The sequence below is a fragment of the Cervus elaphus genome, chromosome 30, assembly GCF_910594005.1.
Source record: "Cervus elaphus chromosome 30, mCerEla1.1, whole genome shotgun sequence".
NCBI lineage: Eukaryota > Metazoa > Chordata > Mammalia > Artiodactyla > Cervidae > Cervus > Cervus elaphus.
This window is the reverse complement of record NC_057844.1, coordinates 66,928,078-66,943,667: the sequence shown is the minus strand read 5'-3', so window position 1 is coordinate 66,943,667 and position 15,590 is coordinate 66,928,078. Positions and strand designations below refer to the sequence as shown.

General features: G+C 42.3%; 1 protein-coding gene across 1 annotated transcript in view; it reads left to right on the top strand.

The window, feature by feature from the left end:
• Positions 1-341: 341 nt before the first annotated feature.
• DCT (dopachrome tautomerase) overlaps positions 342-15,590 on the top strand; it is a 32,836-nt gene continuing 17,587 nt past the window's right edge. Inside the window, exons 1-5 of the mRNA XM_043892030.1 lie at positions 342-992; positions 9,978-10,277; positions 12,385-12,485; positions 12,614-12,780; positions 15,334-15,513. Of these exons, the coding sequence (XP_043747965.1) occupies positions 698-992; positions 9,978-10,277; positions 12,385-12,485; positions 12,614-12,780; positions 15,334-15,513 (1,043 nt within the window). The 5' untranslated portion in view covers positions 342-697. The remainder of the gene's footprint in view (positions 993-9,977; positions 10,278-12,384; positions 12,486-12,613; positions 12,781-15,333; positions 15,514-15,590) is intronic.

The window sequence follows — 15,590 nt, the reverse complement described above, 5'->3', positions numbered from 1 at the left end:
TGAGCCCAGATAATGAAGATGGTTTTGCCCTCTTGAAACAAAGCCAGACATTTTATCTACTTCATTGTGCACTCTGGGTCATGTGCTAACGATGGGGATTTGTCTAATACTAATCCCGCTAATGACGGCTTCTCCCAGCCCTTACACAAACCCCACCAGACCCCGTGATTTGGCAAGCCAGACAGAATAAAGGCAACACGGCATTTGGCTTTTGAACTGAGTTCAAGGCAATTAAAGTCATGGGCTAAGGAGGGAAGGAGGGGGTTCAGAAATACCAGTATAATAAGTAGCATGACTGGAGCGCTCCGTCAATTAACTCAATTAGACAAAGCCTGTTTTAACCAGGGAAGGCGGTGAGAAGCGCTCCCCTCATTAAATCTGGCTGTTAGAGGCGCTTCTGGTGGAATGAAATTTGTTTTAGCGGTTTGCATCACATAAAGTCGTCTGTGTGTGTGCATGTACACACGAGCACACATATGTGGGTTCTGTAATTTTTGTGGGTCTTTTTTTCAAGAGGAGAGGAATAGAAGGCAGATCCAAGATATACTCCCTAAAACGTAAATTTCTCCCAAGGCAAAAAGCGGGTGAATGCTCAAGAGCCCAAGAGTGGAAGACCAGGAGAAAGCTGGAGAGAAGCAAGGAGTGAAAGACGAGAGAGAGAGAGAGAGAGAGAGAGAGTTCTTCCGGTTTTAAAGCCATGAGCCCCCTTGGGTGGGGGCTTCTGCTCGGCTGCTTGGGCTGTGCGCTCCCGCCAGGGGCCCGGGCGCAGTTCCCCCGGGTCTGCATGACGGTGGGCAGCCTGCGGGCCAAGGAGTGCTGCCCACTGCTGGGCGCCGACCCCGCCAACGTCTGCGGCTCCCGGGAGGGCCGGGGCCAGTGCGCGGAGGTGGAGACCGACACCAGGCCCTGGAGCGGTCCTTACGTCCTGCGCAACCTGGACGACCGAGAGCGATGGCCCCGGAAGTTCTTCGACCGGACCTGCAGGTGCACAGGTGAGGGCGGCAGGCGGATGTGCGCATGCGCCCAGCTGGGTGGGGCTGGCCCGCTGATGGAGGAACCCCTTCCAAGGCAGAGATGCTCAGCCTAGGCTTTGAAAGGCAAACCAAGTCTGTTCATTGGCATTGAGTAAGGCTGATGTCTGGGTATATTCTGCACACCCGTTAGTAGATCTAGTTATGAGAACTAAAGAAATACTCCATGGGCCACGCTTGATTCTATAAACGCGTGCCAGCACACCATGGGCTTGTCTGTTGGCGAGGGAAGCTAAAGAGTCCCAGAGTCAGCTTTGAAACTCAGAGCAAGTCCTTTCAAGATGGATTCGGTGCCCTCTCCTTCTGGGATGGGTTTGCACTTGTTGAAGAGGGAGGGTGGGTGATTCTTGGCATCGGTTAGACAGACGTCCGGGGGTAGGTGTTCTGTAGTTCGAGTCTCAGCATTGCTAACGATCTGAACAGGTCTCAAGCAGGATATATCTTGCTCGTGAAGGTTATGACTGGCTTGTAACTTTGCCATCCTTGGAGAGATGGAAAGACAGAGCTGAAGAACGGAGGGTAGTTTTTAGATAACAATGGCTTTTTTCACTCCTCTCTGGGTGTGATGTGAGCATTTCAGAATTTATACAGTATCCCTCTTTCAGACCTTGGTCTCTCTTATTACCTGTTTTTTTTGAAATCTCTGTGCACTTCTTACTTCTTCCGCTCTTCTGAGCCTTCTCAAATCCTCTTTAGCGGGGCTCCTCTCCAGTGTTCAGCAAACATGCACAGCAGTGATAAACACTCAAAGGCTGGCAGGGCATGTGAAGCACACACACAAAAACATAAGCAGCAACTTTAGCTAAGCCCTTGGAAACTGTTTTACAGTGTCCAGCTGCCTAAGAGGTTTTCCTTTTTAATTATGTTTTTATTGATGTTCTTATATGATGCTAGAACATAGGAGAATATAGATAATGAGCTATGTAAGGACATTAAAAAGGTAAACTAAGAGAATGTACAAAGGGCTGTGATGTTGATGTAAGAATGAGATCAGGTTTCTTTTCTAACTGAAAATTCTGAAGCTATTTTATATAGAATGGATAAACAAGGCCCTTTGTATAGCACAGGGAACTATAGTCAATATTGTATAAGTAACCATAGTGGAAAAGGAAAAACTCTGGCTTTATAATCATTCCTTTGTAGTCATATTGTTAATTCTATAATTCAAAGGATTTGTTAGTTTTGTCTTGGGGGTATTAATTGTGACAAAATGTTTGTAATAACATGTTGAATGTATACTATTCATTTTTTTCTAATCTAATTGACCACTTGCTTCTGTAGACATCTCATAGACTCTCATGGTTTTTTAATCTAATGAGATGCAGCAGATTTCGTATTACTTGTGGGACTGGAAACCACACTACACAGTGACTTCTTTGTTGGTGACTCAAAAATTCTTCTGGAAAGCTTATTTCCAGGTCAGTCAATGATAGAGTGCCACAAGTTAGAAACTTTGGGAATCTCCATTTTATGGGATCCTGGAAGCAGAAGACATTAGGAGCTCAGGTATAACTGTTAACTCTCCTTGTGGCTACCCGTACCTGGGCTCCCAGGTGGTGCAGTGGTGAAGAATCCACCTGCCAATGCAGGAGGCGCAGGTTCAATCCCTGGGTCAGGAAGATCCCCTGGAGAAGGAAATGGCAACCCACTCCCATATTCTTGCCTGGAAAAACCGTAAACAGAGGAGCCTGGTAGGCTACAGACCATGGGGTTCCCAAAGGGTTGGACAGAACTGAGCAACTGAGCACATACACGCATATCACCATCTACTCTATCTTTCTGACCTGACTAGGAAGTTTTTTTTTTTTTATTTTTTTAAGTGAAATGGAAGGAATCAGGGGTGGCAGAATAGAAGAGATAGTTACAGTCTCCCTGTCCTGAGAGAGTACTTATAAATATTCCCTCTAGAAGTGGCAATAACTTCGGGTCACAGTGACCTACTCTCAAAATGTTCTCAGGAGGATGTGTGTGCTCAATCACTCATTTGTGTCCAACTGTTTGCTACCCCCATGGGCTGTAGGAGCCACCAGGCTCCTCTGTCCATGGAATTTTCCAGGCAAGAATACTGGAGTGGGTTGTCCTACTTCAGGGGATCTTCTTGACCCAGGTATTGAACCCGTGTTTCCTGTGTGTCCTGCATTGCCAGGTGGATTCTTTACCACTGTGCCATCTGAGTTTCCCAGGTGGCACAGTGGTAAACATACCTAAGAAGGCAGTGGGCCAGAAACAGGGCCTGACCTGTAAGTTCAGAAGGACATCACGTATCTGTAAACCAATCAAAGGAAGCAGGGTGTATGGTCTCCATCTCCAGCCATTGTCAAGGCCAGGACTGCGTCTTAGAACCCCTTGTCTCCCTCCTCTTGGATTTGATCTGTCTGGACTCATTCAGGACCATAGCTCTTTCCATCCCAGCTTTGGATTGACTCCACTTATGTTGGTTAGATGGTCTTTTTCTTTGAGCCTCAGGACACCAGACTAAGTCCTTAGTGATTGGACTGGACAGGTATTTAGTATGTCCAATAATCACTGTGATGTGTCATATGCCCCAAAGCAAGACACATGTTCTTCAATTTATTCTCCCTAAAGAGTGAATTGCTTGCTTTCTTAGGCTAATTTCTTCATGATGTAGGATGCAGTCTTCAGAAGTTAAACCTGATCTTCAGTGCCCAAAGTACCCCCGCCCCCGCCGTAACCTCAAAATTCTTTGGCAAGTAGATTCTTCTAGTGTCACCCCAAATTTATTAATGAAATGTAGATAGCAACAAGGCTGTTGATGACCTCAGAACTTTGTTAATTCCGTGGAAATATAAACACACCATTCATCTGTTAATGGACATTGAGATTGTTTCTTCATCTTGGTCATTGGGGATAATGCTGAAATGAACATGGGAATCTCAGTATCTTTGTGAGATCCTGATTAATGTTCTTTTGGATAAATACTCAGAAATTGGATTGCTGGCTTGTATGGTAGTTTTATTTTTAATTTTTTGAAGAACCTTCATACTATTTTCCACAGCAGCTGCACCATTTTGCATTTCCATCAGTAGTGTGCAAGGGTTCCAATTTCTTTGCATCCTAGTCAGATGGTATGTATTTGCAATTTAATGCTATTCAGCCCTAGAAAAGAAGGAAATTCGGCAGTATGCAGCAACATGAATGAACCTTGAGGACATTGTGCTAAGAAGATAAGTCAGCCACAGAAAGACAAATACCGGATAATTCTATGTACGTGAGGCATCTGAGATAGTCGAATTCATATAATCAAAGAACAAAATGGTAGTTACCAGGAGCTGGGAGGGAGGGGAAATAAAGATTTAGTAATCAGAGCCATAAAGTTTCAGTTAATCAAGACAAATATGATCTGTACAATGTTGTATCTAGAGTCAACAGTAATGTTTTAAACAATTAAATGTGTGTTAAGAGGGTAGATCTCATGTAAAGTATTCTTAGCACAATAAAATAAAAATAAAAAGAACCACCCGTAGTCTCCATGATCTTGAAGTTGGTAAAGGATTTTAGCTCAATAAAAATAAATAAATACAAACTCTGATGGGAAAAAAAAAAACCTAAATTATGTACTCAAATTTTCTAGACAGAACTTTTGTATTCTCTGTGGGGATAATTTCAAACTGAAAAATTATTGAACTTAATTTTCAAGAAGAGCTTAATTTCAGGAGATCTTGGCATCAGAGAGTCACCTTCCAAATCTTACCTGCCAATTGGCATTCCTGAGAAAAGACCAGTTGCAGCTGTGTTTTTGGACTTTTGAAAAACATGTGCACCAAATGGTTTTTGAACAATTGTCTGAGAATTTCTTGTGATACAACTAATGCCTCCATCTTCCAATCTCTAAAATGGGGATAATGATGAAACCACACTTGTAAAATCCTTTTGAGCTTTGTAGATGAAAGGCCTCATGTGAGTGTAAAGTATTGTTATTAATATAATAGAATCTCTAATTAAAAGGAATAGGCTATTTAGAGCTCCTTGTAAATTCACTAATCGGTGGTCTTTAAACTTATTTAGTCTAATAGCCTTTGGAGGTTGAGCTGATGTGGTTCATGTAGGAACGTGCATTGTTTCGTTGTTCTCATTCTTTTTCCATTTTTATCCTAGTCCTAAGTAGGTATAAGACTTTGTCTTTTTAAATTTCGTTTTTGCTCAAGGACATACTAAGTAACAGATAGACTGATATCTAGGGACCTTTTACTTTTTCTCTCTCCATTCCCCAGTGAGATAATGCAATCCTTCCTAAAGGGTCTCCTTTTTTTTTTTTTAAAACTGTTGCTATTGGTGGATTAATGGAAAAACTCAATTCATTAAATTAATATAAGGGACTGCTAGGAAATCTAAATTAAAGAAATAAACATTTTGTTTGGTAAGCTTTTATGTTACTGCATTTTTCAGTTGTCTTCAGTATTTTAACAAATTCTTTAGACCAGGTTTAGAAGCACAAATATGAAAGGGAGCTGACTGCAGAGCTGTGGGATATGTTTTCTCTGAGACATGCTGGAAAAGGGATTTTTTTTAAAGTCAAATACATTTCTAGGTAATAGGTGAGCTCAAATCCACACAAACGCTTTCTTATTAGCATTTCTGCATTGCTTTTCAGGGACAACTTTGGCTTTGTGAGAAGAGATGGCTTTGTTCAACACAGTTGTGAACCATCTTTGATCTTCTGTCAGAATGAATCATTTCATCTTCTGTCATCCATGGTGCTCAGTTAATTCTTGTTTTCACTTTTCCCATGGTTAGGCTGGTGTTGATGTTTCATCGCACTCATGTTCCTCATACCACTAGATGAAGGCACCGAGCCTGATTTATATTTATATCCTCTAGCACTTAATGCCTTTTATTCAGTTATTCATGACTCCTTCATCAACCACCTAACCAGTGTTTATTTAGCACCAATTATGTTAGGTCCTTCAGATACTAAGGGGAAAACCCCAACATGATTTTTGATATGTCCAAATGTGCTGGTTGAGTAAGACAGGTATGAAAACAAATACTTAAAGACTATGAGATTTGATCAGTGGTAACTTGTAAAACTAGTACTGGTAACGCTTCATATAGAACTTACTATGTACCAGTACTGCTCTATGTTACCATGATTGCTTCCTGTAAGAACACTTTATTCCAATAGGACAGGTTTTGAGAAGTCAAGTCCACAGTAATCAAGTGTGGCAGTTGTATGAATGTACATAAATATGTGGGTGCGCAGAGAAGGACATGTTTAATTTTGACCTTTCTTTAGCTAATAGGTACTAATAAATTATTTGTTGAGTAAATGAATGAGGGAGATAGTTATTGGTAATTTAGTTTCTAGCAACCAAAAAGAATATTGGTAGAGAAAATGCAGAGATCTTAAAACTCAGGGCCTAGGTTATGAATTACTCAATTTTAATAATGAGACACCAAAATTCAAAGACAAATTTTATTCCTTTAAATCTAGAAATGTACTGAATTTATTATTTCAAAATGTGTGCATGCTATTTCTTAGCATTTAGAAGGAAGCAATTGCTCTCCTGTTGTAGACTTGTAACTGCATATTCACCTCTGATCATCTGGCCTTGGGGAAACAGCTGGAAGTTTGGGTATTTAGTGTTCTTCACGTGCATTTTGTTCAGTCACTTCTCAAGAAATACTCTGCTCCTATGCTGCTGCTGAGTCGCTTCAGTCACGTCCAACTCTTTGCAACCCCATGGACTATAGTCTTCCAGGCTCCTCTGTCCATGGGGATTCTCCAGGCAAGAATACTGGAGTGGGTTGTCATGCCCTCCTCCAGGGAATCTTCCCGACCCAGGGAAGGAACCTGTGTCTCTTATGTCTCCTGCATTGGCAGACAGGTTTTTTACCACTGGCACTACCTGGGAAGTCCACTCTGTTCCATTAGAAACTATGAAAGTGGAGGGATGTATTTCAATCAAGATGTTTTAAAAATAGATATGATTCAATTATAGTAGGCACCCCAAGGGAAAATAGATAGACTCCAAGCTCCATGAAGACCGAAGTACCTTGCATAACATCTGATACTATAGTAGCCGTTGAATAAGTGTTGATTAAATAATTTATATTTAATAGCTTCACCTGAGTGATCAACATAAATTTTAATGTTTAATGTAAACTGTTCAAAAACTTGATTTTCAGTCTTAGGACTAGTAGAATTTTTCCTTTTAACTATTATTTCAAACTTAAGTTTTCATTTGGTGTTGAAACAGGAAAATGCAAATAAAGCTAAGTAAGGGTAGGTAAGCGGCTTCCCAGGTGGCGCCAGTGGTAAAGAACCTGCCTGCCAATGTAGAAGACATAAGAACTGTGGGTTCTATCCCTGGGATGGGAAGATCCCCAGGAGGAGGGCATGGCAACCCTCTCCAGTATTCTTGCCTGAAGAATCCCATGGACAGAGGAGGCTGGTGGGCTACGGTCCACAGAGTCGCAAAGAGTCGGACACGACTGAAGTAACTTAGCACGCATGCACACAAGGATAGGTACGATATTTGGTATATTACAAAGAACATAGGACTACCCCCCCTCTCAAATTCTTCCTACTTATGATATTTTTAAGGACATTTCTTTTAACCATACAAAAATAGCAGACTGTATTTTCTTTATATAGGACACATGCTCATTTTGTTTTCATGATGTTGGAAAATTTTCTTTTCCTTTAGAGATCCAAATAACCCTCTTTTATATATTTTTATTTATTTATTTAGCTGTGTTGGGTCTTAGTTGTGACTCTTCGCTGTGTCCTGTGGGATCTTTCTTTGTGGCAGTACGGACTCTCTAGTCATGCTACATGGGCTTAGCTGCTCCTCAGCATGTGGGATCCTAGTTCCCCAAATAGGGATTGGACCTGTGTCCCCTGCATTGCAAGGAGGGTTCTGCGCCACCAGGGAAGTCCCTAACCTTCTCCTTACCATGGTCATAGTATGTTTTACTTACATCTATTTTGGTACTTGCAGTTTATCAAAATTACTTGCAGAGCCTGCTTTTCCTTCTGATTCACAAGGACAGGGAGAGAAAGAAAGAAGAAATTGAGAATTATTGAATCCATCTGCTACATGCTTTTTATATCCTTTTTTTAATTTAAAAATTTTAAATTTCAACTTTACTGATGTATAAATGGCAAATAAAATTGTAAGATATTTAAAGCATCCATTGTGATGATTTGGCTTTTTGCTCCTTTCATTCATTAAATGAAGATTCATTCGTCCAAGGCCCAGCATAGGCCTAGGCAGCAGGATAATTGCCTTCCAGGTGTCTGTAGCTGAGCCAGTAGATGTCTAAAATTGCCACAATTAATTCAATGAAAAAAGAAATAGGAGGTGTCGTGGGAGCACAGCTTGGGGGTCATCTGACCCTGATGTGTGGGATCAGGGATGACCTTGTAGAGAGTCCACTGTGCAGCTTAAAGGAGGAATAGGCAAACCAAGTGAAGAGGAAGGTAGGAAGACTGTGAGGGAAAAGTGTTCAAAATAGAAGGAAGAGCAAGTAAAAAGATCTGGGAGGAAGAGGAGGAGGAGAAGGCAGGAAGTTGACATGTTAAATGTTTCAGACAACCCCCAGGAGATAAGTTATTGCCCTCTTTTGTTTCAACACACAAACAATATTTAAGTGTTTACTCTCTAACTTATCACTACCTAAGGAATGAGGTGCTGGTCAAACCAAATGCAATGAAAGTCAAAGTCAAAGTGTAGTCATTTAGTCATGTCTGACTCTTTGTGGCCCCATGGACTGTAGCCCACCAGGCTCCTCTGTCCATGGGGATTCTCCAGGCAAGAATTCTGGAGTGGGATCCAGGATCCCACTTCTCTAGGGGATCTTCCTGACCCAGGGATTGAACTGTGGTCTCCGGCATTGCAGGCAGATTCTTTACCGTCTGAGCCATCAGGGAAGCCCAAATGCAATAATCAAGGCTAAACAGGGAAAAGTCAACCTAAAATAATTTCAGTTTTAGACGCTAAACAGAAAGAGGCCTGGAGCTTGGTATGACTAGTACTCGGTCCCTGGGATGATAAAATGGATGAGCAGTTTGTGCAGAGATGGGCAACCCTGCAGTGATTTGCACTTTCTGACACTAGGGCCACTAATTCACCTTTATGACCTGCCAGCCTCCATTGATTTTGTCTTAACTCTGTCTCCTTTGTAACATAAACCAGCTTTTTAAAAGTTGGATTTCACCTAAATTCCTGGAAATCAGTTTATTTATTTTGGTTCCCCCTTTAGCTTGGTATATATTCTCTTCCTTCTGTAAATCAATAACCTTCTGCATGTGCTTCAGGGGAGAGGGACCAAGCAGGGATGACATTTGAGGCTGCAGCTCTGCTTCAGGAAGGGATATCTGACATGATCCATGAGTGGAACAGATGGCAGCACTTGTCTTAGTCTCCCAAGACTTCCATGACAAAGGACCACAGACTGGGTGGCACACAGAAACTCATTCTCTCGCAATTCTGAAGGCCTGACCTCCCAGATCAAGGTGTCAGCAGGGTGTGTGTCTTGAGGTATCTCTTGTTGGCTTGTTGTGTCCTGACACCCCTCTCTGAGTCCAAATTTCCTTTTCTTAAGTGGACACCAGTCATGTTGGATTAACCACACACCCCCTCCCTGCCCCACCACAGTACCTTCATTTTAACTTACTTTTTTAAAAGACCGTATCTCCAAAAATAGCCCCCCAAGTGCTAGGGGTTAGGACTTCAGCATATGAATTTGGTGGGGATTCAATTCAGCTCATAACACCATGGAATTTGTTTCATGTCCTGTTTATTTGCTGGGAATATTTCTAGAAACTCTCTGGTGTTCAGTCCCGTTGGAGAGACAAACATTTCAAGCAGAGCGCAAGGAAAGGCAACTGACCTTCTCTTCCGTTCTACTCCAGAAATTTCTTCCAAGCTACGTAAGCTTACTTCTTCTTCCATCTTTCCCTTAATTTCTCAAATGCACTAGGAAACTTCGCCGGCTATAACTGTGGAGACTGCAGGTTTGGCTGGACCGGCCCCAAATGCGATCAGAAGAAACCATTGGTTGTCCGGCAAGATGTCCATTCCTTGACCCCTCAAGAGAGGGAGCAATTCTTGGGTGCCTTAGACCTCGCAAAGTACACTCCGCACCCCGACTACGTGATCACCACGCAACACTGGCTGGGACTCCTGGGGCCCAATGGGACCCAACCACAGATCGCCAACTGCAGCATTTATGATTTCTTTGTGTGGCTCCACTATTATTCCGTCAGAGATACATTATTAGGTGAGCTTCTCCCCCTTTACCTTAAGGTATCTTAGGGGCGTCCTGGGTGGTTCGGTGGTAAAGAATCTGCCTGCTAATGCAGGAGCTGCAGGAGACTCAGGTGTTCTGAAATCGTGCTCTATTTGCAATTATCCTCACTTTTGAGGCTCCTCGTTGGAGTTAGGGTGAGTGAAGACACAGCGCTCACTTTGAATAGTAAGATTCTCGTTTGGAATCTATCCTTGTGTTTGGGCTTCCCTGGTGGCTCAGCAGTAAAGAATCTGCCTGCAATGCAGGAGACTTGGGTTCCATCCCTGGGTAGGGAAGCTCCCCTGGGGAGAGGATGGCAACCCACTCCAGTATTCTTGCCTGGAGAATCCCATGGACAGAGGAGCCTGGTGGGTTACAGTCCATAGCGTCACAAAGAGTCAGCTGCGACTGAGCACAGTACAGCCCTTGTGTTTATCGCTCATTCCCCCTCCTCATTTTGTTTTGAGAACTTTAAACTTTGTTCTGCATTAAAACATTTACAAAGGGTTGCCTAGCCAACAGCAGCGACAGCAGCTTTTCCCCTCAGTGTGGGTCTTTTTAAAACTTGCCTCACAGGTAAGCATCTGTCTTTCTGTATCGATAGATACGGAGGCTCTTCTGGCTATAAACCTTTATAGTTTTCCTGTCATCACTCTGAAGAATTTTTGCTTTATGAGAGGGTAATCTCTCAAGAGGAAAAGAAAACTATAGTTTCTGGTCGCATCTAGGAATTAAATTTATATTCATGTCTGTTCATCTCTCTGAAGTTATTATGGGGACTTTGAAAAAGAACTAAAGTTAGCTCAAGTTTCTACATAACCATCAAAAGCTGTTATGAGACGGAGAAGAAGGATTGGAAAGGCAGTAAGGAGGTCATTAAATCGCCCAAAGCTTTTCACTAAAATTGGCAGTTCCAGAGGCCAGCCAAATTGGTTGGAATGTATTTTTCCTCTCTTCTGGTCTCGGCAACCATGCTTGTCAGCTAATAGTTGTAACTGATTGATGGCTGAGGCAAAACCCGTGAAAGTTCCTTTTGGTTCCAAATGCTGAATTCAGACTAAGTGTAGTTGAAGTTGCTTTGTTCTACATTAATTGCTCCTTACAAATGCAGGCATTTGTAAGGAATGGGTTAGAAAAAGTCTTTTAAAATATATTTCATTTAGATCTTAATGATCTGTTCTTTGGGATACTCTTATTTTATCTTCCTGAAGCACTGCTTAAAAATTAAATTAACTTTATAATATAAATAATAATATAATATAATTTATAACACTGTTATAAATTAACAGGAGCTCTTAAGATGACCTGAGTTTCTCTGGATCTCTGCTGACCATCAGACTTTTGAGAGATGAAGGAGAATTTATCCTGAAAGTGCTATTTGCCTCTGAGATTGTTTTGTTGTGGTTGTTGTTTTCAGAGGAATAAATGACAAAAACAGCTGTTTTCCCTTATGGTTGCCAAAGAGGAAAGGTGGATGGGGAGATAAATTAGGAATTTGGAATTAACAGACACACACTGCTGTATATAAAATATTAATAGATAAACAATAAGACCCTATTGTATAGCCCAGGGAACAATATATTCAATATCTTGTAATAAACCACAATGAGAAAGAAGAAATATATATATATATATATATATGTGCTTCCCAGGTGGTGCAGTGGTAAAGAATCTGCCAGTGTAAGAGACGTAGATGCATTCCCTGAGTCGGGAAGATCCCCTGGAGAAGGAAATGGTAACCCACTCCAGTCTGCTTGCCTGGAGAATCCCATGGACAGAGGAGCCTGGGGGGCTGCAGTCCATGGGGTCCCAAAGAGTTGAATACAACTGAACGTGTGCATGCGTGTGCACATGTGCGCACGCGCGCGCACACACACACACACACACACACACACACACACATGCATTCAGCAAACTGAATCACTGTGCTTTCCCTGAAACATTATGAATCAGCTATTGCTTCAATAAAAATTAATTAATTAAAAAAATCCAGTTGTTTTTGACTAAAACATCAGAGACCTCTCCAGCGCATCCCAGGTAAGGTTCACATTAAAAAATTCTCTCCTGTGACTTCTAACATGTTTCCCAATTGTTTTAGGACCAGGGCGCCCATACAAGGCTATAGATTTCTCACACCAAGGACCTGCCTTTGTTACCTGGCACCGGTACCACTTGTTATGGCTGGAAAGGGATCTCCAGGTTGGTTGAAAGTTTCTTTTAATTTTGCTATGTATTTGGGCAAGACCCGTATAAGTCTTTGCTTCCTGCATTTTCTTATTGTTTCTGATGACATGAATTGAATGTCTGGTCATGCCCTTTGCTTTTAGCGCCTTACTGGCAACGAGTCCTTCGCTTTGCCCTACTGGAATTTTGCCACAGGCAGGAACGAGTGTGACGTGTGCACAGACCAGCTGCTCGGGGCAGCAAGGCAAGACGATCCGACTCTGATTAGTCAGAACTCCCGATTCTCCAGCTGGGAGATTGTCTGTGATAGGTAATGACATGGGTACCTGCTGTGGAAATTCAAGAGACCGTGTTTCCTCATGTCTGAGAGATGGACAGTCACTTTATAATTCTGTTTCTAATGCATGTTGAATTCTATTTATATGTTTCTGAAAGTTATTTTCCTGTAGGAAGTAGGATTTTAAAAAATCCTGAGTCCTTTAGTAAAAAAAAAAAATAGAGGTATGGAAATCACACTTATAAACTGAGTATGCTTGGCCATCACTTTGAGATCCACTGTTTTAAAATGAGAAGTATTTTCTGTATTCAGCCAACATGTCTTAAGCTCCGATCATATTCTAAGCAGTTTAATAGTGCTGGGAATACATGGATGAATAAAATACAGCCTTCCTTTGGAATATCGTCTTATACTTACAAAGGTAGATGCCCGGTAAACAAATTACAGTACAACGTGAGAAGTTATTTTAATAGGTGTGTGTGCAAAGCCAAGAAGAGAAGCAGGGAAAGTCTTTAGGAGGTGGAGATGATTATCCTGACACTTCAAGGAGGCACAAACCTTTCAACCAGAGGTGAGGGAGGGTGGTGTGTCCTTGGTGGGGGCAACATTATCTTATAAAGCTAGAAAAGCCTCTAGAAGTTGTCTGGTATGGCTGGACCACAGGTTTCTGGGGAGTAGAGGGGAACAGGATATGCAGTGGGGAGATAGATCTTTAAAGTACTAAAACTGGGTCATGTGCAGCTGGTGTGGGAACTTTTTTTCCTACCATAAGTTATACCAACATATGTTGGTTATTAAAAAAAATAAAATACTAAAGTACACACAAGCAGCCGGTAGCTCATGAAGAATTCTGTCCTCAGTGATTCCTTGAATATGTCTTTTTCCGAGCACACATCTCAGGAACAGATTCCCCAAGCAGATCTTCTGTCTCTCTGCATTTGTTTGTTTCCTCCACAACCCTCCGGTGTTGAACCCTGCTGTACTAACGCCCTTGTCCTGTGCCTTTGGACTGCTCCATGGCACAGAGCATTGCCGTCCACACCCCAGGCTGGGCATGCGCGTGTTTTCGGGAATCCAGCTCACAGGGACCCCATCTTCTCCATCCTGAGCTTTTCCTACAGCCCTCCAGAGAGTGCCCATGGGGATGTAGTAAGTGCTGTGTATGTGACTGAGTCATTCCAGAAGGCTCCATTTCTCATATGTCCTGGGCTATTAGTCGCTGGTATGTGAAAAGAGATTTCTCTGATCAGATACATTTAGAGAATGCTGAGCTTAAAAATCCTTTAGAAGTTTTAGAATGTTTCAGAGCCTTTAAGTAACTGTATTCTTATTTTTCAAGAGGGGCTTAAACTTACCTGACCCTGACACCCTTAATTTCACAGGCCGTCTCACTGGAACGCTCTGGGAAAGGCAGCTTTTGGAGGCTGTTTCTGCCTAGTTCTTAGGCACCAGGCTATTTCATCTTCCTGTGTGCTCTGATTCTATTCTCACACACCCAGTATGATTCCCTCACCGATTAAAATCCACACAGAAATGTCTTTAAAAATTTATGTCTACCAAATGAAATACTGCTCTGATGGTGGAATTCCAGGCCGCAACAGGCACGTGGGATATAATCTTACGGGCAGGGGTCCCCAGCCTCTGGGATCTAATGCCGGTGATCTAAGGTGGAGTCGATGTAATAATAACAGAAAAAAAGTGCATAATAAGTATAATGCACTTGAATCATTCTGAAACCATCCCACCACCCCCACCCCCCACGCCAGTCTGTGGAAACATTGCCTTCCCCGAAGTCGGTCCCTGGTGCCAGAAAGGTTGGGGCCCACCTTCTCAGCCTCCATGTTTACCAAGTAACCATCCCGACCTTAGAACATTTTCTAACACGGCATTTCTCCTAATTCCTCTCCTCCAGTAGTATCATCTGTTTGGACTCTGACCTCTTCCATGTCTTCAGTTTGCCTGGAATGCTTTCCTAGCTTCACTTCTGCAAAACTGGCTTAGTGAAAGTCGCACAGTCGTGTCCGACTCTTTGCGACCCCAAGGACTATACAGACCATGGAATTCTCCAGGCCACAATACTGCAGTGGGTAGCCTTTCCCTTCTCCAGGGGATCTTTCCAACCCAGGGATCAAACCCAGGTCTCCCACACTGCAGGCAGATTCTTTACCAGCTGAACCACTAGGGAAGACCTTGTGTGCTGGATGCTTGAATTTATCAGATCAAACTGGCTTAGCTCACTGTTAATACAGTCTACCCTGGTCTCTCTTCAGTTACTCCAGATTCAAATGCACGTACGATAGGAGTCACCATCTTGCCTAGTAAACCGTCTTACTGTCTTTCCAGTGGAATGGTAATTTTCCTCGTTATTTATGTGTTGATTCACATTTCATGCATCTGTGTTTTCAAAACTCCTTCATCCATAATTGCTTTTGGAAGCAGTTCTTTTACCACATACGTTTGACCCTTGTAAGGTAACTATAGTAAAGTTTTACCACCACTATGACCTTGATTGGTTTGTTGGGCTCAAAGTTATGATACTATCCATAAACTAAGAGGTATTATTTCTAATCTCCTTACACATTTTAGTTTGAATGACTACAACCGCCGAGTCACCCTGTGTAATGGAACCTATGAAGGTTTGTTGAAAAGAAATCAAGTGGGAAGAAACAGTGAGAAATTGCCAACTTTAAAAGACATACAAAATTGCCTGTCTCTCAAGAAGTTTGACAATCCTCCTTTCTTCCGGAACTCTACCCTCAGCTTCAGGTTGGTGCTCTGATATCTGTAGTTTATAGTCCTTTTTAGATTTCCATGCTTGTAGTTGTAATGAATGGGAAGGAAAG